General features: G+C 41.2%; 1 protein-coding gene across 1 annotated transcript; it reads left to right on the forward strand.

Annotated features, from left to right (window-relative positions):
* Positions 1 to 26,170, forward strand: LOC121147752 (probable small intestine urate exporter). Its single transcript, XM_040967656.1, has 12 exons — positions 1 to 342; positions 9,839 to 9,965; positions 12,751 to 12,941; positions 13,235 to 13,468; positions 13,552 to 13,639; positions 14,062 to 14,148; positions 16,556 to 16,674; positions 16,796 to 16,957; positions 23,120 to 23,252; positions 23,333 to 23,480; positions 24,308 to 24,398; positions 26,036 to 26,170. Exons 1-12 carry the CDS (start codon positions 1 to 3, stop codon positions 26,168 to 26,170), a joined length of 1,857 nt encoding a protein of 618 aa, XP_040823590.1.

Genomic DNA, 26,170 nt, shown 5'->3' on the forward strand with positions numbered 1-26,170 from the left:
ATGGCTCTAGAGCAACTAATACTCAATGCCCCACTTAGGATGAAGCTGGAGGAGAAGCTACCTGTCAAGCTACCTGACAGCTCAGCCTTTTTGAGATATTTTATGGGAAGCCCTTCCTCAACTCTGATATCCTCTTTGATCCTCATTACCAAGGAACGCATTAACAATTTACATCAGGTGCAAAACACTCTGAAACAAGATTCTCCTGATGCTAGATTCAAAAAGCATGAGCCGGCTACTTTCCTGAGATCTAGCTCTGCATTCTTAAAACAACAAATGGAGACCAAGGCTCCTCCAGACCACTCACCAGTGATGCTCATGGATCCAGTACCTATTGCACGGGTGGGTCCAAGGACCTGGACTAGGAGAACCAGGTCCCGCTGGACCTTCCACCCTTGAGGCTCACAGACCCGACACTCATTAAGTAGGTGGGCCCTAGAACCTGGGCCAGAAGACCCAGGGCCAGGCCAGATTCCCCACCCCTGAGGCTCAGAGGTTCTTTCCTCAGCTTAATGTAGAAATAAAAAGCCAAGAACTAATTGCAGAGAGTTTATTTGCAAAGTAGCCAGGTGAGCAGGGAAAGGAAAGGGAAGGGGAGAGAAAGCCAGAAGGTAGAGTGCCTCTTGAAAGGAAAGAGGGAGAGACACCAAGGGGGTCTTTGGAGGGGTCTTGATGGCTTAAGTGCCTGGGTCCATGCCACCCACATGGGAGGCCTGAATTGAGTTCCTGCATTTCTGGTAATGGCCTTACTTAGCTGTGGCTTGTTTGGACATCTGGGGAGTGAACCAGTGGATAGATGTTCTCTTTCTGCTTGCTTAGCTGGCTTTTTGACTCTGATTTTTAAACAAAATGAATTTTTTTTTTAAATAAAATATTTAAAAAGCACCATTCTGGCTTCAGGATCAGAGATGATAATATTAACTGCCTTGAAATATGAGATGTCATGAGCTTAATCTGCCTGCCATCTAAAGTCAAGTTAAAAATCAACCATTATGCTAATAAATTCCTCCCAGTTTGGAGCATAACACCAAAAGATTTGGGATAATCATTTACCTTCTGGGGCTTAGACAATCGCATCAGTTGAGAGGACTTTTGTTGACAGTTGTGAGGAATCTGTACTCTGCATCCCTCAGGTTAGCTTTTAAACTTTTTAATTTATTTTTAATATTCTATTATGAATTAATGGTGGTGGGGAATGGGTCTTTTACCCTTTGAGAGGGGCTAAAAATGTTGGTTTGGGTTAGCAATTATAAGGGTGGGGCAGACACTAACTTTCCTGAGATAATATGTGAGAGTCGAAACATGGACTGTTCCTACAAATAGCATGAATCCTGAAAAGGTAGGGGAAAATATTCCCCAAAAGTATGACAGAGCTGAGGTTGTAACTCTGTATTATCTAGAGCATCTAAAGATTAACCAGCAATGCTGTTAAATCCTTTAAAGGTTAGTGTCACCTGGATATTAGAAGTTGCTGATCTGCAATGTAAGATTTGCAATTTGTGCTTGGTTTGGTTGTGGTGGGTGCACATTGATTTTTAAAACATTTATCACTTTTGTTTAACCGTGCATTGTTGAATTCTGCAGAGAAAGATTCATCGGCATAAAATTATCAACCCTAACTGTTGTAATCACCCAGTATTTTTAAAAAGATTTGTTCATCTATGGGCTGGGCATGATAGCCTAGTGACTAAATCCTCGCCTTGCATCTGCCAGGATCCCATATGGGCGCTGGTTCTAATCCCAACAACCCTGCTTCCCATCCAGCTCCCTGCTTGTGGCCTGGGAAAGCAGTAAAGATGGCCCAAAGTCATAGGGACCTGCACTGTGTGGGGACATGGCAAAGACGCTTGTTCCTGTCTTCGGATAGGTTAGCTCCAGTGTACGACCATTGGGGCGTGACACACAGATAGATCTTTATGTCTGTCTCTCTTTCTATCTATCTGCCTTTCAAAAAAAAAAAAAACTTATGTATTTATTTGAAAGTGTTACACAAAGCGAGGGAGAGAGAGGAAAAAGTGAGAGATACCTTCCGTTTCCCGGTTCTGTTTCCAAAAGGCCACAATAGTTGGAACTGAGCAAAGTCAAAGCCAGGAATATGGAACGTCTTTTGAATATCTCACATGGGTGCAAGAGTGCAAGGATTCCAGCCATCTTTCACTGCTTTTCCGGGCTCATTGGCAGGAAGCTGAGTGAGAGGTGGAGCAGCTGGTTCTTGAACCCATGTGCCTGTGTGATGCCAACATCATAGAGGATTTACCTGCTATACCACAACATCCTGCTGGCACCAGCACCAATGAATTGAAGTCATGGGGAAAAAGAAACATATATGAAATGCTGTTGACATTAGGAAGGAGTCCTAATGTTAACAGAATTAGGAGCAAGTTTGGGAGCTGTGAGATGCAAGAGTTATTTCTCAAGGGGAGGAAGTTGTTGGTGCTTCGATTTGCAGCGGCCATCTTGAGATCTTGATGCTCAGCAGATCTGGAGGGAATATTCATACGAGATCGGAACTGACATCTTCTAAGGCAGTCTTTTTTTGACCCAGAAGGAAGAGACAGAAACAGTCTTGGCAAGGAAAAATGAACCGGAAATGAATGTATAAGAATTAGCCCAAGTTCTTACTAGCTCTTTCTCATGTACTTGATCTCAAAGTAAACAGACAAGGTGGTTGTCCTCCTCTCATAATGATAGTGACTGTCAATGTTATTTATTTTCATCACAACAAATGTCATTCTTTCTTGCCTTTTCTCATGAGGTGTGACTTTTGGGCTGTAACCACAAGGTCACAATTTTCACTGAGTCATTCACAGCTGCATCATAGATCTTGCAACATCTTTACTCTCCAGGACCAGCTTCCAGAGTTCTCAGTAACTTCAGAAAAATCTTTATTTATGATTTTCTGAAAAAATACCTAAATGCTTCCATTGTAATTGTGGTTGTGTGTAGATGAATCCTGGTGATAAGTTCTGAGAGGTACGTTATAAGGTGAGTTTGTCATTGTGTGAACATCGGAGTACACACAGTGTACACACAGGTACTATATTGCAATGGGATTACCGCCAAGGATGTGACTCTTATGGGTGCAGGTGTTATGTGACACATGGCTGTATGAGTGCATGATTAGTGGATTCCATTGAACATGAGCAAGTCATCAGTCTTGCAGGGAAAAGAGCTATGAAAACAGACCATGTCATTCATTGAGGCAACAAATGTTTACAGAGCTTGTCAACAAACTCGCGGCCAATGAACTCAGCTATTAGTGTACTGGAAGAGTCTGCATGACACAATTCCTGAGAAACAAAATGTTGTTTTTAAAGTTTATTTTTGATAATTGTGGTTGTTATCACCTTTTCAATTCAACTGTTGAACATGGTCATAAGTAATCAGATTATTTTTGCAGCAGAATATTCAGTCCTTTCATTGTACCAGTTTCTTCTAAGAGTTTCAATGCCATTCTGTCTCAACAAGAAGAAAGTGATCTTGCATCTGCTGGTTCACTCTCCAAATGACTAGAATAACCTGCCTGGATTAAGCTAAAACCAGGAGCCTGGAATTGCGTTTGGTGACAGGGACCCAAGTATTTGGGCCATTTTCTACTGCATTCCCAAGCACATTAAAGAGAAGCAGAATCACAAGCAGTGTCTGGGACTCCAGTAGGCTGTGCCACAATGCCAGCCCTTGAGATTTTTCTGCATTTAATGCAGACTGATGGGCTCCATGGTCTCACACCTGTGCTTTTATCATTTCCATGAGGCTACTTGTCTATTGGGTGATAACTTACTATTAGTATTGACAGCATGAGACATTAAGCAATGTTTCCCCAAAGGTTCAGATATCTGTTTTCTTCTGTACTAATAGAAGGAGAGTCACAAAGAAAAAAAGGTGGAAAATGATCTTATTTCTCCAGTGACTGACTTCTGATCACCTTCATTCCTGTTTTGTCTGCTTGGTCCCTTAATTTCTCTGATAATTTTCAGAAGCTGAAAATCAATTGGCTACTTTAAGATGCTGAATAATCTCATTTGTAACAAATAGATCTAGTCTAATGAGGATCCTGATATTGTAACTTTTCGTAAGAGTAACCTCTGCTTCCCCAGCTTGGTCCTAGGGATGGAAAGGTGACTTGGTGTGGCCTCTTGTTCCCTGTCTGCATCAGCTCCACAGCTGTCCTCTTGCTGATACTTCTGACCCTGATGTGATACTGGAGGCCTGAAGACAGTAGGGCAATAATACGTAGGAGGTATATTTTCTGTTGTTTAGGACATTTAATTAATTTACTTAATTTTTACTTTTCATGATGCAGTTCCATGGACTCAGGGATTTCCACTTCCACTCTCCCCATTTCCCCACCCCCACTGTTTTACTCTATGTTATTACAATAGTTAATCCTTTAACAACAGTCACATATGCATCATTATTCTATTTAAGTATAACATGACATTGTAGGACAGGACAATTACAGAAAGCCCAGCATCCTATTGTCAAGATACATTTAACAATTTCATTGGGAGTCCATCTTTAATCAATAGAAGAGAAGCATACGGCAATGTGTCTTCACTTCTTGGTATGTTAGTCTTCATTATTCAGTTCCTCTAAATGAATATATCTATATATCTGTATCTACACACATACATACACACACATATTTACCTATATATCTATTGATCTTGTGTTTTGTGTGAAGAATGCCTTATATTAGAGGCATGTGATATTTGTCCTTTGTGATTGTTTTATTTTCCTATGCATAATAGTCTCTAATTGGAACCTTTTTGTTGCAAATGGTAGATATAACTATTTAAATGGCTAAATAGTATTCCTTAGAGTACATGTGCCACAATTTCTTTATCTCCTTGTCTTTTCTAAATTTTATTTTGTTAATTGTATTGCATTATGTGACACAGTGTTATGGGCACTGAGATTCCCCCCACCCCTCCCCGAACCCTCTCCCCATGGTGGATTTCTCCACCTTGTTGCATTACCACAGTTCAAATTCAGTTGTGGTTCTTTCATCGGAAATATTTACCAAGCATAAAGTCCAGTGTCTTATTATCCTAGTGGGTTCAACGATTTCTTGGTGAGACCATCCCTGGTCTGAAGGTAAATCCAGCTAAGCATCATCCCAAACGATTAAAGGCCCCGAGATCACCTCAACAGCCATTTACAACCTCATGGCATCAATTGACATGACATTGATTAATAGTATGTTGATAGGAAGATGCGGTTTCTTAACTATATCCTGTAACTCCTTCATAGACATTTCAATTTTGGTTTGTATTCAACCTGATTCCATACAGTTATCAGTTTAGGTACAATACATTTTTTTTTTTTTTTAATTTAGGATGGGTGTGCAGAGAAATCCCCAATACCCCAGTGAGGCTGAGGCGTTACTAATCTTTGTGTCCCACCTAGTGAGGCCTGTTTGGGTTCACGCTGGGCGTTTCCTGTCTGATTCTAAGCTTTCCATGTTGTTGTCTGTCCATTCTAGATTTTTTGTTTGCATGTATATTTGTTTGTTTGTTTTGAGGGGTTCCTGGAGCGATCCTAATGGTCACCATGAGGGAGGGTGGGGACTCAGAGCCAGAGCCAGGCTAGGACCAGAGAGAGCTCTCCTTATTCCCAGAGGAAGTTTATTATTCTTCTGTTTCTGCAGATCGCTCAGGGCTCCTGGCCGTCGTTCCGATGGCGCTGGTTTCTGTACTGCAGAGTTTGGACTTCTTCCATCCCCTGTGGAGGCTCCAGATGGGGGTGGGGGACCTCAGAGTTCTCGGCCTCCGAAGGCACTCCTATGCCCCGTGGTCTCCTTAGCAGTTGGGATGTAGTCCTTGGTGTCCGTGTTGACGGTCCTTGGTGAGGATCTGGGAGTCTTCAGGGTTGGGATGCGAGCCTCCTCCTGACCTTCCACTCCACTCGGGGGTCTCCCACCTGCCCCATACGTGTGACCTCCTATTAAGAGGCTTTCAGGGTCGCTCCTGATTCCCCCTTATGCCTGTGTAGCTTTACTATTGTCTAGTGCCGATTCGAGTCTGTTGTCTATGGGTTATCAGTTTTGATCCTGATAGGCTATGAACTGTAAAACCTAAAACATTCTTAATACCTTATGTTACTCCATAATGGGGAGGGAATGCAGAGAAATCCTCCATATCCCCTTGTCTTTTAATGGGCATCTTTTAAAAAAATAATCTCTTTGCTGTTATAGATGGTGCTGCTATAAATATAAGATTACAGATCCCTCTATCATATGCAGATTTCATTTCATTTTTATATATTCCTAGAAGTGGGATATATGGCAAATAATGTAACAGAGCAATTTTTCAGTTTTCTTAACACTCTCATACTGACTTCCATAGTTGTTGTATTAGCCTACACTTCCACCAGAAGTGAAGTAGGGTTCCTTTCTCCCCACACCCATGCCATCAAGTATTGTTAGTAGAGTTCTGAATGCAAACCATTGTCACTGGAGTTAGATGGAACCTCAGTGTGGTTTTTGCTTTTATCTCCCTGACAGCTGGGGAGCTTGAGTGCTTTTCATGTTATCTATTAGCCATTTGAATTTGTTCTTTTTTTTAAAAAGATTTATTTATTTTTATTACAAAGTCAGATATACAAAGAGTAGGAGAGAGAGAGAGAGGAAGATCTTCCATCCAATGATTCACTCCCCAAGTGAGCGCAATGGCCGGTGCTGCACTGATGCAAAGATGGGAACCAGGAACTTCTTCCAGGTCTCCCATGCAGGCGCAGGGTCCCAAAGTCTTGGGCCATCCTCTACTGTTTTCCCAGGCCACAAGCAGGAAGCTAGATGGGAAGTGGAACCGCTGGGATTAGAACCGGCACGCATATGGGATCCCGGGGCATGTTCAACGCTAGGACTTTAGCCGCTAGGCCATGCCACTGGGCCCATTTGAATTAGTTCGTTTGAAAAATCCCTGTTCACATCCTTTGCCCATTTCCTCACAGGATCGTTTGCTCTGCTGTGACTGAGTTTGTGAAGCTCTTTGGAAATTTGGGTATTAGTCCCCTATTGGTTGTGATTTTCTCATTCTGTTGGTTACTTCTTCACTTTTATTGTTTCCTTTCCTGTACCTAAGCTTCTTAGTTTAATGGCATCCCATTTATTTATTTTGGCTTAAACTGCCTGTGCTTTTGGTGACTTTTCTAAGAAGTCTTTACTAATGCCTATCTTTTGTAGAGTGCTTCCTATGTTTTCCTGTGTAGTTTGATGCTTTCTGGGTACAGATTTAGGAACTTGATGCATTTAGAACTGATTTTTGTGTAAAGTGAGAGGTGAGGATCTTGCCTCTTACTTCTGCAGGCTGCTACCCAATTGTCCCAAAGATATTTGTTGAAAAGATTAAAGTTTTCATTGGGTCATTTTCAGTTCTCTTGTCAAAGATTAGTTGACTGTACATGTATGGGCTCAATTCTGGGGTTTCTATTCTGTTACATTGACTTTCTTCTCTAGTACTGTACAAGTACCAGTCTTTTGATGACTACTAACCTGTAGTATGTAATGAGATCTAGAATTGTGAATCCTCCAACTTTATTTTTATTCTTCAGATATCTTGGGCTATTCGTGGTTTCTTGTGTGTCCAGATGAGTTTTCCTATCATCTTAACTATTTCTAAGAAGAGTGTTGTTGGGATTTTGGTTGCAATCGCATTGCCTCTGTATATAACTTTCTGTAATGTAGGCATTTTGATGATGTTTCTCCTGCCCATCCAGGAATATGGTTTCTCCATCTTTTAATGTTTTCCGCTATTTCTTCTTCTTTTTTTTTTCTGTGTTTTGTGCCTTTCATCATAGAGGTCTTTGATGTCTTTGGTTAGATTTATAGCAAAGTACTTAAATTTCTTCTCCACCATTCTATAAGGGACAGTACTTGCAAGTTCTTCTAAGTCATGGAGCTATTTGTGTGCACTAGGTTCATCAATTTATGTTCATTAATTTTGTATCCTGCTACCCTGCCAAACTCTTATGAATTACAATAGTCTCTTGATTGAATCTTTTGATTTTATGTAGAGAATAATATCATTAATTACCTACAGGGATAATTGTAATACTTTTTTTCTTTTTTCATATTATATTTTTGACAATCTTTGCATAGTTAATTAGACATTTGATTTTTAATATATTGTTGATGCTAGTGGTCTGATAATTTCATTGTTTGCATGTGGGAATCCAATTCTCCTAATATCATATATATATATATTTTTTTTTAGATTTTATTTTATTTATTGGAAAGTCAGATATACAGAGAGGAGGAGAGACAGAGAGGAAGATCTTCCTTCCGATGATTCACTCCCCAAGTGGGCACAACGGCCTATGCTATACCAATCCGAAGCCAGGATCCAGGAACTTCTTCCAGGTCTCCCACACGGGTGCAGGGTCCCAAGACTTTGGGCTGTCCTCGACTGCTTTCCCAGGCCACAAGCAGGGAGCTGGATGGGAAATGGAGCTGCCTGGATTAGAACCGGCACCCATATGGGATCCCGGTGCGTTCAAGACGAGGACTTTAGCCGCTAGGCCATGCCGCCGGGCCCTTCTCACTCATTTTTAAGCTCACTTATACAATGTCCTTATCACTTTATTCCTATTTTTGGAAGTTCCCAATAGTTTAATTGTGCCATGTGTACAGGAGTTGCTCTTGGGATGGATATCTCTGAATGTTTACAACACGTCTGAGCTCAAAATTAGGGGAGCAGTAATTATGTGTGATCTGTATTGATTAGTCACTCGAGACTTGATTCTTCAGTCGGTTTTCAGCCAAGGATGAGTTCCCTAGGAAAGACAGTTCGAATTTCAGTCCACGATACCCCAGAATGTAGATATGAATTTCTGTATTTTGGGAAGGCACTTTATTTTCACCTTAGATCTCATGACCACATAGGGAGCTATCACTGTCTCCCTGTTGTGATGGGCAGAACCTGTAAACTCTGGAATTATTCCAGGCTTCTGGAGTGTGAGGGCGATCTGGCTGCGACATCTGTCACCCCATTGATCTCCAGGTTTGATTTGGCTGATCTGGCTGGCTAGGCGGGTGTCCCCTTCCTCCCTCACCACTCCATGTGCCTTCCTCCCGAAGCTGCTTGCTGGGTCGAAGAGGATGACCATCCCCGCTAGAGGAGGACCGGTCTTCGGTCAAGGGTATAGGAGTAGCTGTGCTCCCCTGCTAGAACCTCCAAACAAGCTCTCATTCCAGGCTTCTGGGTCTGTACTAGGATCTCCCTTAGAATCCCCCTCCTGGCATGGGCCTAAGCGGCATCGCTCACAGCCTAAGAACACCAGGTCTCAATAGCTGCGTCACTGAAAATGAGGCTACCTCATACCCCAAAGCTGCAGTCACTAATAAGGCAGCACATACCTTCGCCTTTCATCATATCCAAGGATGTATTTTTTTGTTCTTGTTGTTGAAAGGATGTTTTCTTTGTTTTAACTGATACATTTGGGTATTTATAAAAGAGAGTATTCCAGGTTGCTTAACCTATTAGAAATTTCCCAATGAAATTTCAGCTAATATTTTCAAATTTTTATGCTCAGCTCATGGTAATATTTGTTTAGCGACAGGAAAACACAAAATTAGGATAATCTTGCAATTTTTGAGGGAAATACAAGTTAGCTCCTTCATTTTGGGGAAGCATTCTCTAAGACCCAAGGTAATGGTGACCATATTCAAGCTACCAAATTAGACAGTTGTATTTCCTGAGCTCTAATCTGGCATTTTTCCGCAAAAAGCTGCATTTCCTTCAAATTCTTACAAGGAAGGGTTGGGACAATGTCCCGTGAGATAGGAGGCACTTTTCTGTTTGTGTTTTCATTTGCATTCTTAACATTCTCATTTCAGCAAGTAAATGCCAGTCCTTGGGCACACAGAACCAAAATGTGTCCTGATGCAGATGCCAAGACCACAGTGCAAGATATTTCTAATGATAACAATTTGGTGCTGACTCAAGAGAAGTCTTCCAGAAAAGGTAAAATCATACAGATGAATCTGACCATGGTTAAAGCTTGGATCAACCTGCCTTGCCTTCCTTTTTCTTGCTGCATAGTAGTCTTTGTCCTATCACAAAATGCTTTAGAGCTACAGTTTATTTTTTTCTGATTATTGCTTTATTCTTCCCAAGACATTTCAAGTGTATATATTATGTAAATGTGTATAAATGTGTATTATGGTATTGTTCAGAGCATATTCTAAACATGGAAAATGACCTGGCCTATAAGATTTTAACTCCAACACTTGTCCTTTCAAATCTCTCTGCTGTGTAAAACCCAACCTGCCTCAGAAAGAGTCAGGTTTTCTTTTTACAGCAGCATATAAGTTGCACTTTCATCTTCTTCTCATTCATATCAGGATTTCTTTCAGTTAAAATCCTCAACATTATTTTTAAAGTCTGCTTCCACCAAGGTTACAATGCGGAAACTGTTCCCACTGCACTATTCCAGGTCACTAACACATTTCACCTTCTGGCTGGACTTCTGAGAAGATGATGCAGGCAGGGGGAGACCAAGGAGATTTGGTAACTAAGTAATATGATGCCAAAAATGGACTTTGGAATAGAAAAAAGACATTAAAAACTGAGTTAAAGCTGAATATGATAGTTCCTTTTTTTAAAGCGTAGTATGTCAATGTCTTTGATTATTCAGTGGTTCTGAGTCTGAAATTCTTCTAAATCATAAGGTTTTTAAGAAAAAAAAAGAAATGCCAATCCACCTAAAATATTGTAAATCAGAGACTGGGTTGGCAAAATGTTGCCTTTTTTTTTTTTTTTTTACAAAGCTAATTTGACAAAAACAATGTATAAATGCACATATTTACACACTAACCACAAGAATCTAGGTCAAGTCATAGCAAAATAAGTCATGCTTCTTCATTCACAAAATATCTAATAAGGCATCATTCTTAGAATGTGACGATAGTCAAATATATTTAATAGTTCTTGTGGAACTATTGCAGGAGCTGATTCAGTTTTACCTTGAGGTATTTTCCAGGTAAGGAACAGAGACCACAAGGATCTCAGCGACTTACCCAAGAAGACACAGCTGAAAGTAAAGCAACTAGGACTGGAGTACAGTGAAAAATGAACTCTAGGACTATTAAAATTAAAAAAAAAATCAATGTTTTTCTCTGAAATATTTTAAAATGGAGTGGGTAGCTCATTACAATTAATGTGCGTCACACTAGGAACCAGAGGCATACATAATGGTATAGTATGAGAAGCATTTGTGTAAATTCAGACACAAAAGGATGGCCGAGCTCATCACTCCTATTTAGTATTACTCTGAAAATGATAAAATTGTGGCCTGGCACAGTAGCCTAGCAGCTAAAGCCCTAGCCTTGCATGTGCCAGGATCCTATATGGGCACCAGCTATAATTCCAGCAGCCCCACTTCCCCACCAACTTCCTGCTTGTGTCCTGGGAAAGCAGTCGAGGATGACCCAAAGCCTTGGGATATTGGAAAAGGCTCCTGGTGCCTTGTCTTGGATCGGCACAGCTCTGTACCATTGTGGCTGCTTGGGAAGTGAATCATCCGAGGGAAAATGTTTCTGTCTCTCTTCCTCTCTGTATATCTGACTTTCAAATAAAAATAAATCAATCTTTTTTTTTAAAGCAAATGATAAAATTACTAAATTTAATGAAATAAATGTTTCAAGTTGAAATAATACTTTTTCCTGTTTGTTTGAAGTTATGTATTTTAAATTATTACCGTTAATCCAAATTCATAGGGAAAATGTACCGAGTTGCACAAACAACACAAGATCACTTTATGAAACCTGTTGGAATTTAACTAAACGTAATGATAAAATTTCATTCTGGGCAAACGAAAGTATGGGATATCTGTGTAGGCTAGGAGAAGACAACACTATAAATGTGTCAACCCTTTATACCTATATTTTGCCATAGCAATATGGCAATCAGAGCAAAATTTTAGGGTGAATAGTTGTACATAGGTGCATGAACTCATAGAGCTAAATGCCCATGGATGTAAGTCAAAAGTGAGGTAGAGTAGACTCAGCAAGAACACTACTACCCGAAGATTGCAGTGCTGGCCCCTCCAGGTTGACTAAAGACAGTGACCACACACTACACGTTAGTCCTCTTCTCTTCAGAGACAGGCAATCAGCCTGGACAGCTCTTGTCAAACTAATATGAATACGGCTCCTCAGTCAAAAAGATAATCCAGAGCTCTGATGCACATGGGCATGCGTTGTGCAAGTTTAGCTCACAGGAATGTGATGAAGCTTAGATACTTTCACAATCTAGCTGTAGCATTATCTTTTAATATTCATCTCCTCAGACCTCCAACAAGCTAATCTTCCATGTCCCATGTTATAGATCAATGCCACTTTGTTATACTCCAGCTGCTCAAGTAAGGTGCATAGGAACTATTTCCTGTACCTTTTCTTTCTGCTGTTCTCCCTTTATAATCAACTAAGCATTGCTTCTGGACAAGGCTTCCTCTTCATTTGTTTCTTCCTATTCCCATTCTCATCAGATCATTCCAAGATCCTGTAAAGCATTTCCTATATGTTTGCTCTGATGGGTTGTGAAGGGTCTCTGTTGAGGAGTGCTTGGAGATGTTGTAGGGAGGGTGCTATCTGCCTTATCTTCTCCCAGGAGGCAGGTCTACCTGATGCATTGAGGTAGTATTTGCTCGTCCCCTCACCCCTAGAAACTGGTCTTCTGCAACTTCTGGACTTAGATGGAAAAGGAATAAGCATCCTATCTAAAGGTATTATGTGGTTCCTTGTCTCAGGGTTTTGTTCAGTCCGATATGGACTCGCCCTCATCCTGCACATCTGTAATTTTTCATTATTCACGCAAAATTCAAACATGAGCATCGCCATCACAGCCATGGTGAACCACACAGTCCTGCAGAGCCAGCCCAATGCCTCGGTGGATGCCCAGGATGACTGGAATGTACCTCAGGAAGAAGTCCAGGCAATAGTAAGTTTAATGATACGGTGGTTCCTTTCTCTGACTCATAATAATTTTACTTAAAGGATTGTTTTACAAAAAGTGTGATTTTTTTTCAACCAGTACATTTTTATTAATTCAAATGATGAGTTGGGAGCAGCGTGAGAACATGACACATAATCTAAGGGTTTTGAAATCCAGATAAGAATTGAAGAGAAGTGAAATCGAAAAACCTGACACCCTCCTTTCTTGTTTGCGTCTCAAATTCTCACAGTGAATGTTGCTAGCTCTGCAAAGACAGTGAAATTCTCTTTGTTGTCTAGGCTCCTACTTATGACTGGAATCCTGAAATCCAGGGCATCATCCTCAGCTCCCTCAACTATGGCTCATTTGCCGCTCCAATTCCTGTTGGCTATGTGGCTGGAGTCCTTGGAGCCAAGTATGTGGTTGGTGTTGGCTTATTTATCACTTCAGTCCTGTCACTTTTCATTCCATTGTCAGCTGATGCTGGAGTGGCTGCGCTCATTGTTGTACGTGTTATTCAAGGCTTAGCACAGGTACCAAGATATTTTTCATGTATAAATGAAATACAGCTTATAGAATGATCTCACATTTCTAAGAATGCGATGTTCCCTTTTAGGTTATGGTTTTGACAGGTCAGTATTCCCTTTGGGTCCGATGGGCTCCCCCACTGGAAAGGAGTCGACTCATCACCACTGCTGTATCAGGTAATTAACCCTTCATCTCCACCTAAAACCGACTGTGTCCCAGACCTTGTAGCAAAGGTTTATAAAAATGACCAACATCTTTTATGCCCATCACTTTGTCTTCATAGATTTTGTTATAAAGTTTGAAAGTGGAATACTAACTGTGTCCACTTATTCTTGTGTTTGTGCACATTAATTTCATTTTTTCTCAGAACAATCTTATTATTCAGTTACATGGAACATTACTTATGTTTAACATCCAAGAAAACTGAGACACAAGTGGACTCATTGCTATTGAAGATCAAAAAACATGATGAGCCAGATTTGAATTGAAGCAGATGCACTGAAGTTCATGCCGTCAGTGACGCACAGCTCAGCACTTTAGGAAGCATGTAGTCTGCCAACACTGACCCCTCACTTTCATTCTGGCACATTCTATTCAGGTATAGCGCTGGGATGGTTTATTGTACTCATTGTGGGTGGTCTCATCTGCCAGACCATAGGATGGCCTTATGTCTTCTATATCTTTGGTGAGTTTGTACTTTTTTTTTAAATCTCAGAGAATTAACTTATGATACTGATGTTGGGTTAATATCTGTGATTCAACTTACCTGTTAGTACCAAACTCTAATAGATACAGGTGGCTATACTGCTCCTATTGATAATAACATTGTTGATCAACCTCTGATTTTCATGTTTTGCAAAATGGTACATGATTTCAGTAGCTGTGTGGGCAGCTAAAATAATCTTATGACTTTTAAAGATATCACAACATTTTATTGATTCTAATGTGCTTCAAAGATGCTTCAAATTTTACCTTGCTAGGAGTATAGTATTGGTCATGCTTAGTTATTTAGCATGCTCTTTTAACACCTTCTATGGTGCCAGCATCCCAAATGGGCATCATTTGACTCCACTTGTGATCTAGCTCCCTACTCATGTGCCTTGAAAAGCAATGGATGATTGCCCAAGATCTTGGGTACTTCCACCCACATGGGAGATTTGGGAGAAGCTCCTGGTTCCAGGTTTTAGATCATTCCAGCTCTAACCATTGGAGCCATCTGGGGAATGAAGCAGTGAATGGAAGATCTTTCTCAATCTCTCTGTTTCTTCTTCTCCATATATAACTCTTCCTTTTAACAAAAATAAACAGGTCTTTTTAAAAATCCTTTTATTATTCCAATTACTATCATATTGTGTGAATGTGACCTAATCATAGATTTAGTAGTGTTGTGAGTGGATTTGAACCAGTGAGAAGGATTACACAATAGGGTCAACCATGTGAAGTTCAGCCAGGAAGATGATATACAGAAAGATGCTGTAGAAAGATTCCAGAAGCACTTGGAATGTTCTAGAAGCAGTCTTTTACTACTTCACAATTGTGCCTTCATTGATCACCACTGGGGATCTGTCCAGTGTATTTATCTCTTCAATTTGTTGAAATTTTGAAACTTTTTCTGAGATCCCACCTACAAATTCTCTTAGTCCTGAAGTTAAGTTCCAGTAATGTTTGTGTTGGAGTCATCTTCCTAGATCGATGGATCCTATAACATCTAGTCAAAATATTTTCCAAAGAAAAAATTTGAATAGATTGTTAAAATATATCAACCTTCAGAGAGCATAAAATGTATTCAAAGTGATCTCTACTGTGTTTGAGATTTTGAGAGACAGTAAGAAGTACAAAACATGAGTCAACAAAAGAATGAGTCAACATTAATATATTCCAATCATAATGAGAAACGTTGCTAAGATTCAAATCTAACACTACATACTTGTTCAAGTTCTGTTAGTAAAATGTGGCTTTGCAGTTATATCCTTAAAATTTAGCAAAACGGATGACATCAATTGTGAAGGAATATGATCATAATGAGCTAGCCACATAAAGAAACCCTTAAGTTTTTGTTAATTATCTAAAAGGGATTTTAGAGTAGGATCTATTTATTTACTTAAAAGAAGTGTTTTTAGAGATAATGAGGCAGAAAGACATACACACACAGAAGTGGTAACTTGCATCCATTGATTCACACCCCGAAAGACTGTCTGGGTCAGGCCAAAGCCTGGAGGACTTGGGCCATCAAATTTCTAAGCAAAGTAGCAGAGAATTGGGTTGGAAGAGCAACAGATAGAATTTGAACTGATGTTCAAATTGGATGTCAATATCATATGTGGCAGCTTAATATGCTGTACCATAAAACAGGTCCCATGGAATGGAATTTTATGATGTGTCATATTTCGAACTCAAAACTGATAATGTTGAATTCTTCAACACTGTAAAAGTATATATAAGAAAGAAAATTTCTTTATTGATTATTAATTTCATTTCATATTTAAAAATTACCTGGGTAATCAATTTTACCTATTACTGCACTGCTACAAACTCTTCAGTGCTTTGGGAAAAGAGAAAAATAATGAAAGTCTAGTGAGGAAAGAAACCACAGAAGCATGTCTAGTAGGAGGAGGGCTGATGATAGGTACTTGAGCATGGTAGGTATATTCCAACACTTGGGGCAGATGTAATCATCGCTGTAACCATGAGTAATGCCTCAAAGAAGAGTACCTCAAAAGCTCAGTGGTTTAAAATAGCAATCGCTGACTCATTGTCCTGTAGCATAGCTGTGTGTCTCTATATGCTAGTCATTGCCCTGGACAATGAAATAACTAGAGACTGCTTCTGTAAAGGCCAAAGCATCCTACTTTCCCCAAACGACAATAGTTCTTAATGCCTGGGCTTGTGACTATCCCATTTGACTGGTACAAGCAAGTTAAATGGGGAAGGTAGGTCAAATCAAATGATAGAAGAGTCTGTCCAGCTGTAACAGGGTTATGAAAGGCTCTAGCTGCAGGGAGGAACGGACAGAGGTGTCATTTTGTCAACCACAGGAATTGTCTCTGTGCAGAGGCTAACTAGAAGAACTCCAATGGGATTTTCTTTTCCAGGTGGAATTGGGTGTGTCTGTTGTCTTCTCTGGTTTCCTCTTGCTTATGATGACCCTGAGCATCATCCCTTTATCAGTGCTGATGAGAAGAGATACATCGCATGTTCACTGGCTCATCAGGTACATGGGGAACTTTCCTTCTAATTCCCTGTGTCTCTGTCTCCATTCATTTCATTGAAGAGAGCCTTTACACAGTGCTGTTGTCCTTGATGGAAGGATCCTGATCTGTGCTTTCTTCCAGGATAGCTTGCCAGGCTGGTCTCTTCCCATTAAATCTATGATAAAATCTCTACCACTCTGGGCCATCTTAGTAGCTTATATTTGTCAATATTGGAGTATACAAATAGTAGCTGCATACACACCAACATACTTCAACTCTGTGCTTCAAATCAATGTCAGAGATGTAAGTACCGAGAAAGTTTGTCTTGTTCTTCTGTTTAAATACTGCATTATATAGTCCTGTGTTTTTCACATGGTCACGGACTCAGGGGATTAGGCACAGACCTCCATGTAGGGAAAGTAACAAGGTTAATTTGGATTCTGATTGCTCTTAATGTGATTTCCTACTGACTGGATCAGACTAATGTAAGCCTTAGTCACACTGTTAAGGGACCCAGCACAAATTTTATCTGCATTTCAATCAACACATGGACACAGAATACTCTGCTGATGGAATAACAATGAAAGATTGACAAAAATAAATTCTACCTTTGAGAAAACTGATAAGGAAACCACAACAACATCTATTGAAAATAAGACATTAATAATAGGACATACAGTAGCAAACAGGACATGTGTAAAAATTATAGACTGTTTAAAAATAAGTGTCTTAAGTTTAACAGAAAAATTGACATTTTAACTGCTTTCTGAATTTTCACAACATGATCAGGTTTTCTGATTAGCTGACAAGAGCCTTTTAACTTCTCCATGAATGTCTTTTGTAAACACAAAATGAACCTTTATTTATTTGAAAGGCATAATAACAGAGAGAATATTTTCAGGTTCATTTCCCAAAATGCTGCAACATCAGGCTGAAGCTGGAGCCACATCTGAATCTCTTGGGATATCTCAAGAGGTGGCAGGGGAACCTGAGCTGCTTTCCCAGGTGCATTAGTATGAAGCAGGATAAGAAGTGGGGAATCTGGGAGTTGAAATGGCACTCTGATGTGGGATGCCAGGGATGCAGGCAGTGGCTTAACCTGATGATGAAAATGCCAGCCCCTAGTTGGATATCTTTAAAGTGGCAAAGAGTGTTCCAGATGTCATTACCTATTAGTGATTATTGACAAAGCCACTGAGTTTTTTACTGTTCCACCCTCACCTTCTGTACTCAGAAAGTAGGCATATTCTATTGAGAGCCCCTCTGATGACATGTGCCAACAGACTTACACAAAGCTGACCCTCTCAGCAGTATAGTTTCTGGAGACCATGCATGCACAGACTCTTGGTCCTGAGACCAGAAGGCCCCAGATAAGAAATGTGGTTCTGTGTCTTCTCAAGGAGAATCACTGTCAGATTTGCTAAGCAAAGGTTCAGTGTAAAGAAAGTTCTGAAAAGCCAGGTGAAAGTGCTAGCTGTCCGATGTTGTGAACTTCAAAGTGGCAAGTGGTTAGTGTCTGGTGTGGGACCAGGTAGGAAGCCCAAGCTGAGGAGAAAGGGATGGGGGAGGCCCAGAGTCTTGGACTGTTATCTTAACCTTGGGGACCCTGGTTAATTATCTGTAGGATGATGCACTTACTAGTTCAGCAATTACTCCTTCTAATTATTTGATTGTATAGCATGCAGGGTTATCTTCTATTACAGGAAACTTTAAATAAGATTTATCCTAGTGATTGAATTTTAAGAACAAAAGTGAACATTGAACTATATTAAGTGAACTATAATGGTTTGTGTTGTGGCCTGGCAAGTAAACCTGCTGCTTGCAATGTCAACATCTGATATGTATCCATGTCTGTGTCCCAGTTGAACTGCTTCTGATCCAGTTCATACTGGGAATACAGCAGAAGACTACCAAGTCCTTGGGCTCTTGAATCTACATGGGGTACCTCTAATAAACTCCAGGCTCCTTGCTTCAGACTGGCACAATCCAGGATGTGTAAAGCCGCTGGGCAGTGAACTAACTAATGGATGGTCTCTGCCTCTGCCTCTCCTTCTTCATTAGCTCTCTCTCTCAAATAAATAAATCTTTTAAAAAATAAGATTTAAATGGTAGAAAAAAAAAACCTTACTCCCATTTATGTTTCTAATTGCCCTGCTTTCCTGGGCCACTCCATAAATAATTATTATAATTTATTTTAAATGACAGCTTATTTTCCCATTTTTTCTGTATAAAAATGTATGTTATTGTGTTATTATTATTTATAAACGTGCTTTAAAAAATTCACTAGAATGTTTATTATAAAAAAGCCCATGTTTTTAAATTTTTTACATCAAATTTAACTTTTAATTCTATTTTCCACTAAATTTCTGACTTCCTGTATTAACTTCCTATATTAACCATGTTTTTGACATTAAATACGCCATGGAAATTTTTTCCTTTCAGAGTACATGAAAAACTTACCAACAAATAGGCGGATTATTTCTAAGCTTTGAGCAATGCTACAGTGAAAAAAATGCTTCATCCATCAGGCATTTTTAGGAGTATTTCTGTAAAATAATTTTTTTGTATATCAGATTAATGAATCAAAGGGTGAAATATCCTATAAATTTTCATATTTACAATAAGTGAAAATTGTCCCTGTTTTCTCTCTCTCTCTTTCACTGCGTTGTGTGTTTATAGAGAGAAGACCTACCTACAGAGCATGTTGAAAATCTTCCAGGTCTTCGCTAGTTTGCTCAATGAAAAGAAATATGTCACTTCAGTATTATCTTGCTTGTGTTTTGTTATAAACGAGGTTGTAATTGTTAACATAAGTAGTTTGTATTCTTTGATTAATTTCTTGGTATATTTTCCTCTTTCAAATATCTATTCTCCACTGAATTTTGGGATTTTAGATTTGGACGACAATCATTTTTTGCAAGATGAGTTATATGCCTACATTTTCCCAGGCATTAATGTAATCTTGGATCATTCTAGTAGTGCAGGACTTTATATAGAAAGTGATTTGTAGCCATGTTGGTGGGCAGAGTCCAGGTAAGTCTAACCAGAGTCACAAGTATCTGAATTTCAAGCCATGTAGCTGTGGCTCAGGGAAATCTGTGCCAGGTCAGGGTTCTGGCTGGGGATCTTAACTCCCTATCCACCACTGCTAGGTGGTGGGTAAATCCTGAGTTTGTGGGCAGCCACAGCACCAATGATGCCAGGTTGCACCTGTTGGCTACCTGACAATAAGCTCTAGGGTTTTGGGAATGTGGAATTACTGCCTAGGGTCATCCATGGATAAGGGCACCATACATGTAGGTGAGTACTGAATCCTGAAGAATACCCAATGACAAGGCCTTTGCACTTGCAGGTAAGTGAGGGGACTGAGACCTGGTGGTTTAGAGGGGAGAGACTGGGAAACTTTTATGGTCAGACTGATTCACCAGCCCACATGGGAGTCCTGAGTTGGGCTTGTTACAGTGAAACATTGCTGAATACCACATGCCAGTCCATACAAAAACTAGGGTTGGGGGCCTGTCTGGCAGGACTAGATCCCAGTACACAAGAGAACCAGTTCTGGGAGTAGATTCTGTAGGGGATATGTGGGCCAAACCCTGTAGAAATGCAAGTCCTATTGGTTAGTTCGAGTTGAGGTGGTGATAAGCTGAGCTAGGAGTGACCATGAAACCTGCCAGCACTCACTGGTACAGGGACCGAGAATAGTCTGGACAGTCATGGTGCAGCACCTGCATGTACATCCTGAAATAGGGTGTGAGGTGAGAAGGGCTACAACACTTGCCAGCTCAAAGAAGGCCAGGATGGAGGAGCAGGCTAACCTGGGCAAGGGCCTAGCAAACCTTAGCTCACCAGCAAATGTAGAAACCTGGCTGGAGTGCAAATCATGCTGGGCCTGGGCTAGGTTGTCACATCTACTGGTTTGCATGAGCTGGAGATGGGAATAAACTGAGCAGGGATAGGTCCCAACACCTGCCAGTGAGAGTTGGGACTGGGGCCAAGACAGGTTAGGCCAACTATAGCATCCAAAGGCAAAGGCCAAGACGGAGGAGGCATTATGCCGAGCTGGATAAGAGCAACCATTGGCATGTGCAAAATCTATGGCTGGGAACAGGCCTGGTTGGGGAGCAAAGCAGAAGCCCTGGCTGGGATGTGGTTCCCACTGGTGAGTGTGAGGGCCAGAGTGGGGGATTCTATCTGGTCTGAACATGGCTGCAGTGTCCCTCAGTACAAGTGTGAACTGGGTCTGTGGTGCAACAGACTGGGCTAGACTCCAGCACCCACTGATGCACCAGAATAGGTGTAGGAGGGGCTGAGCTAGGTGTCTGCCCCTACTGAACTGTGTGTGAGCTGTTGTCTGTGTCTGGACCAGGCTTGGCTGGGCTATAACACCTAACAGTAAAAACCAGAATGGGTGAGGACTGGTCAGGAAAGGCCACTGTTCCTGCTAGGACAGGAGGTGGATTAAGTAGGCCTGGCCCAGGGACCCACTGGTGTGCTTGAGATCTGGCTTTGGAAAATGTTCTGGAGCAGCTTAGGAAATTCCTCTGTTGGGACACATTCCCCACAAGTGAGTGCAAGAACTATGATAGGGAACAGCCCAGACCAGGCCAGGTAATACTGTGGTAGCCACTGGCATACATTTGGCACAGGTCAGGGGTGAATCAGGCTGTGCCAGGTCATCTCACCTGCTGGTGAATCAGAGCACTAGAATGGAGTGTGGGTCATGCCAGGCTGTGCTGCAACACAAGCCAATTACGTGAAAGCTTGGACTGGGTGCTGGCTGGGCTGGGGCTAGGCTGTAGTCCCACCAGCAAGAGCTAGAATTGGGGGTGGGCTGGGCCTGGCCAGGCTACAGCACCCACTTCCAAATGCCGAAGTAAGGACAGGACATGCCTGACTGGGCTACAACACCCACCCAACACATGTGAGATCCAGGAGTGGAGGGGATGAACTGGGTAGGGAGACTGTACTGGTGAGTATGAGAGTTGAGATAGGGGCAGACCAGACTGGGCAGGGCTACAACTCACGTTGGCCTCATATGAGCTGGATCAGGGGAAAGCCAGGCTGGGCTGATTGTTCCTACTGGTTCAGAGTAGGTGTGGGTTCGTTGTGCTTTGCCACAGCATCAGCTGGCAGTGCTGGTACAGGGAGCAAATTCTGTCAAGTTAAACTGCAGAACCACCTGGAGAGTGCAAGAATCGGGAGTGCAAGTGGGCACAGTAGGGAAAGAGTGGGCATCTCCCTCTCGGGTTGCCACTCTGACTGGTAAGCATAAGAACCAGGACTAGGGAAGGAATGGCTAGACTGAGAGTGGCACCTGCTGGCATGTGTGTGGGCTGGATAGTGGGGCTAGTTGGGCTGAACTAGACTTCAATGTCCATTGACATGTATGAGAACTGAATAAGATATGGGACAGACTGGACCAGTCTGCTGTACATACTGGCAAGCACGGGAATCAGGGTAGGGTGCGGGCCTGGTGGGGGTTATTGTGGGTTGCTCTGACTAGGCTGCAGCTCACACTGGTTTGCGTGAGGGCCAAGGGCAGGATCAGGCTGGGCTGCAACACCCTTTGGTTTGTAACACAGGACTGGAGACAGAACTGACCCAGAAATTAAAACCACCAGCATGTGCATACACTAATTGGAGTGACAGACTGTGCCAGACCCTATACTGGCAAGCACACGCAAGAATCAGGTCTGGGATCACCTTAGATTAAGTTTTTTTGGTGAGCCCCCCAGTTGAATTGCTGGACTTAGAACCCCAGCCACGGACAGAATTGCAGGTTCCATAGTCTGACTGTGGGGTGCGTGTGTCAGAGCTGGGCCTCCTGGCCTAGATGGAGCAGTGGACAGCATGTCCAGGTGCACTTAGAAGATATGGCAGTACATTGGAGTCTGCAGAGGATACCTGGTACCATAATAGAGGACAGAACAGATTAATCAACTACCCCAACCAAGTGTTGGCATTGAATATCTGGGCAAATGGAGACTCTAAGGTGGACTATATCAACCAGTGGATTCTGAAGAGATTTCATCATTTTGGACTGGCGAGATTGGCAGTAATTCAGAATTTTTAAACTATTAAAACCTCTTGAGCAGAACCATTATAGCATGTCCCACACTGGGGACCCTGGGGTGGTATTGGGTGGCTATCCTTCATCCCAGGGGGCAGAGGCTTTTGGGAGGCTGGATGTAGCTTCTCCCCTTTTCTCCCTCCTCCCCCCCAGACACAGGAAGGAAAAAACGAGACTGTGAAAACAATGTTCTTATTCATCTTCCTGTAGCCCTTGACCTTTACCACACTAATTAACTATGTAAAAATCATCAAAAGTAAAAATTAAAAAAAACAAGTACAAGAAATTATTTGTATATAGAGAAGCCACAGGTGCCAACAGCCCTTCAGAAGTCAGTCTGCGTGATGCTGAGTAGTGAGGACACACATATTCAACTTGTCTATTGTCCTCAGAGTGGGATCCTGTCGTCACTGCCATGTATTGGTGGCTATATTGGCACTATCCTTGGAGGTGTCTTGGCTGATTTTTTCTTCTCCAGAAGAATTCTTACACTCATCACTATCAGGAAACTCTTTACTGCCATAGGTAAGGTACAAGATGGATACGGGTTGGGTGTGAAATACTCAGGCAGCATCCAATTCGCTCTGTGTGTCCTTTTGTCTCAGCGGTTCTCAGCTCATCTGCACTTCTCATGTCTCTGCACTGGGTCAGATTCAGCCTGAGCGCCACCATCACCTTCTTGCTGTTGTATAATTTCTTCGGTTGCCTCAGTCAATCAGGATCCATTGTGAACTTCATAGATATTGCTCCTCGGTAGGACTCTTTGTCTTCTTCCTATATTCTCATTGCAAGTCCAGAAATCCTATATCTCACAACCAGGAAACTTGAGACATGTGCCACATGTCACAGGAAGTGTGAATGCTCCTACTTCAAATCACTCCTGCAAGGGACCTGGAGCTTGTTTGATCATGGCAAATTTGGTATTTCCAAGTGCAAAAAGGGAAAGTAGTAACCATGTTCACAGCTCAACTGGTGGAGACACACACACATCTGTGTTAGGAACTGTGGCAGTCATAGAGTACTGGGGAGCAAATGGAGTCATGAGGAGCTGCAGTATTTCCTCATGTAAGGATTTAATGAAGGACAAGGACACAGAATCATAGCAGAAATAGTTACCTCCATTGGGTGCACGTACAGAGTAGAATAAATCCTCCAACTGTAGCTTCAGGGTCCTGTACAGTCTAACAAAGCATACTTCATTTTAAGAAAGGCACCACTAAGATACACTTGAGCTACTTTGTTTCAGAAAGCAAATTCCTCATGACACTGTTTCTTTATATCCCCAAACAAGCTTATAGGAGCAGGATCAATCAATAACCAAGCAAACACAAAAACCAGGTTCAAATGAGCATTCTACATGAAAAATAAACAATATTGATCAGTTAGTACAAATAACCTCTTGGAAATTTTGCACTCTAGCACATAATTAAATTGTGCCTTGGTCTGTGAATTTTGTTCAGATTTAACCAAGGGTCAGCACAACTATAGGTACCCAGAGATAGACACAGAGCCACAACAGATGAACCAAGAATAGCTCTCTGCTTACTTGGGATTGTCCATGTTCTCCCCCTCACCATCAGGTACGCCAGCTTTCTCAAGGGATTCTTGCAAATGTTTGTGTTCATAGATGGAGCCATTGCTCCCACTGTTGCTGGGATTTTAATCAATCAGGTGAGTCTATATTCTGATGAATATTCTTATGTGAAACATATAGAAGTCACTCAAAAAAATCAGATTAAGGGTAGTTACATTCTCTCGACAATGTGTTTCAAGTAGAAAGTCAAGAACCTTGAATACTTGATATGTCCTCACTTATACCATTTCCTCTGCTTAGGAAAATTACCAGATGTGTAGTGAGGGACAGTACTCCATGTTACAAGTCTGTTACAAGTCTGTGCTGTGTGTGTCCTTATGGAAATAAGTTTCTAGCTCTGTTAGAGCAGAGTTCATGCCATTTCTTCTATAGAGTGGACCATCACCCTGGTTTGCTAGAGAGAGAGAGATTTCTCAGGATTTAGACTTTTAACATTTAAAGATTTAATATTCAAATATTGACAAATATGACAGTAACTCTTTAGATAAGCCTACAAATTTTATAGAATAAATAAGCCAGGATGTTGAGTGTATGCCAAGGTTAAAGTGCCATGTTAGTGTAGATGCTCTGCTGAGAGATATTGCTTACATGGTGCTTTTAGTCTTCCATCCTGAAACACGTATTTAACATACTATGATCAATAAATCATTTGAAGACTTGGGCATTTTTTAAGTATGTCATTGAGATAGACTTGAAGAAAAATGTATGTAACATTTGTACATTATTCTTAAACTTTCCTGTTGTTTCCCAGAAGTAAATCAGGAAAGTGAGTGTAGATTAGCATAAGAATGGTGTATTTGGAAGGGTGTTCAAAATATTTAGTTATTTGAAAGAAGAGATGAGAGAGGCAGACAGAGAGGGGAAAAAAGTATCTTCAATCAACTGACTCCCTCCATAAACGCCCACATCAGCTGTAGTTCTGTCAATCCAAAGCCGGGATCCAGGCACTTCATCTGGGTGTTTTATGTGGATGGAAGAGCTTCAAACATTTCACTTATCTATGTCTGCATCCCAGGGTGTGCAATAGTAGGAAGCTGAAAGCAGAAGCATGGCCAAAACTCAAATGTAGGCCCTTTGATGTGGGATGCTGGCATCACGAGTGGAATATTACCTGTTTCACCAAATGCCAGTCCTGGAAATGCTATTTTTAATAAAATGAAGTTCCTAGTGCTCTTTGAAGAGAAGCATTAATTCCCTTTATGTCACTGACTACATGTTGTCAAGAAATTGTAACTTTAAAAATAACTCCAGCTGATATAGTTTTGTCTGTAACTTTTTAATTCATTCATTATGCACCTATTCATTTATGCAAGAGTGTTGTGCACAATTTCACTAAATAAGAAAAGCCAAAGTTCCTTCTGATGATAAGTGATAAGAAAATAGCAGAATAAGGTATAAAACAGGGAGGAATTTCAATTTAAATATGATCAAGGAAAGACTTGTGGAAAAAAAAAAACAGAATTAAGCAAAGACTGGAAAAAAGTGAGGGAGTTAGACGGGTGGGAGTCTTAGCTGGGCGCATTCCAGCTGAGAGGACAGCCAGAACACAGGTCTCATGGCAGAAGGGTACAGCACATTGCAAGAGCAACCGGGAAGACTCTCAGGTCCCAGCTGCATTGAGGGATGAATGATAGGATGTGAATCTACAGCCTGTATGAACCAGGAGGCTTAGGCATTTGATGATTCTTAATAATTTGGAGTTTCCTGCCTTCAGGATTCAGAGTTGGGATGGAGAAACATCTTCCTCATTGCATCTGCCATTAACATAGTTGGCTTGATCTTCTACCTTATTTTTGGCCAAGCACAAGAGGAGGATTGGGCAAAAGAGGAAACACTCACTCACTTCTGA

Source organism: Ochotona curzoniae, unplaced genomic scaffold (assembly GCF_017591425.1).
Source record: "Ochotona curzoniae isolate NIBS_2020 unplaced genomic scaffold, NIBS_Ocur_1.0 scaffold_461, whole genome shotgun sequence".
In the NCBI taxonomy this organism is placed as follows: domain Eukaryota; kingdom Metazoa; phylum Chordata; class Mammalia; order Lagomorpha; family Ochotonidae; genus Ochotona; species Ochotona curzoniae.

Bases quoted from the DNA above. Each gene is read 5' to 3' on its own strand.
- LOC121147752 (XM_040967656.1), top strand. From the start codon at position 1: ATGGCTCTAGAGCAACTAATACTCAATGCCCCACTTAGGATGAAGCTG. The intron at 14,149-16,555 runs GTGAGTTTGTAC...TTTCTTTTCCAG, and splicing joins TTATGTCTTCTATATCTTTG to GTGGAATTGGGTGTGTCTGT. The intron at 23,253-23,332 runs GTAAGGTACAAG...CTTTTGTCTCAG, and splicing joins GAAACTCTTTACTGCCATAG to CGGTTCTCAGCTCATCTGCA.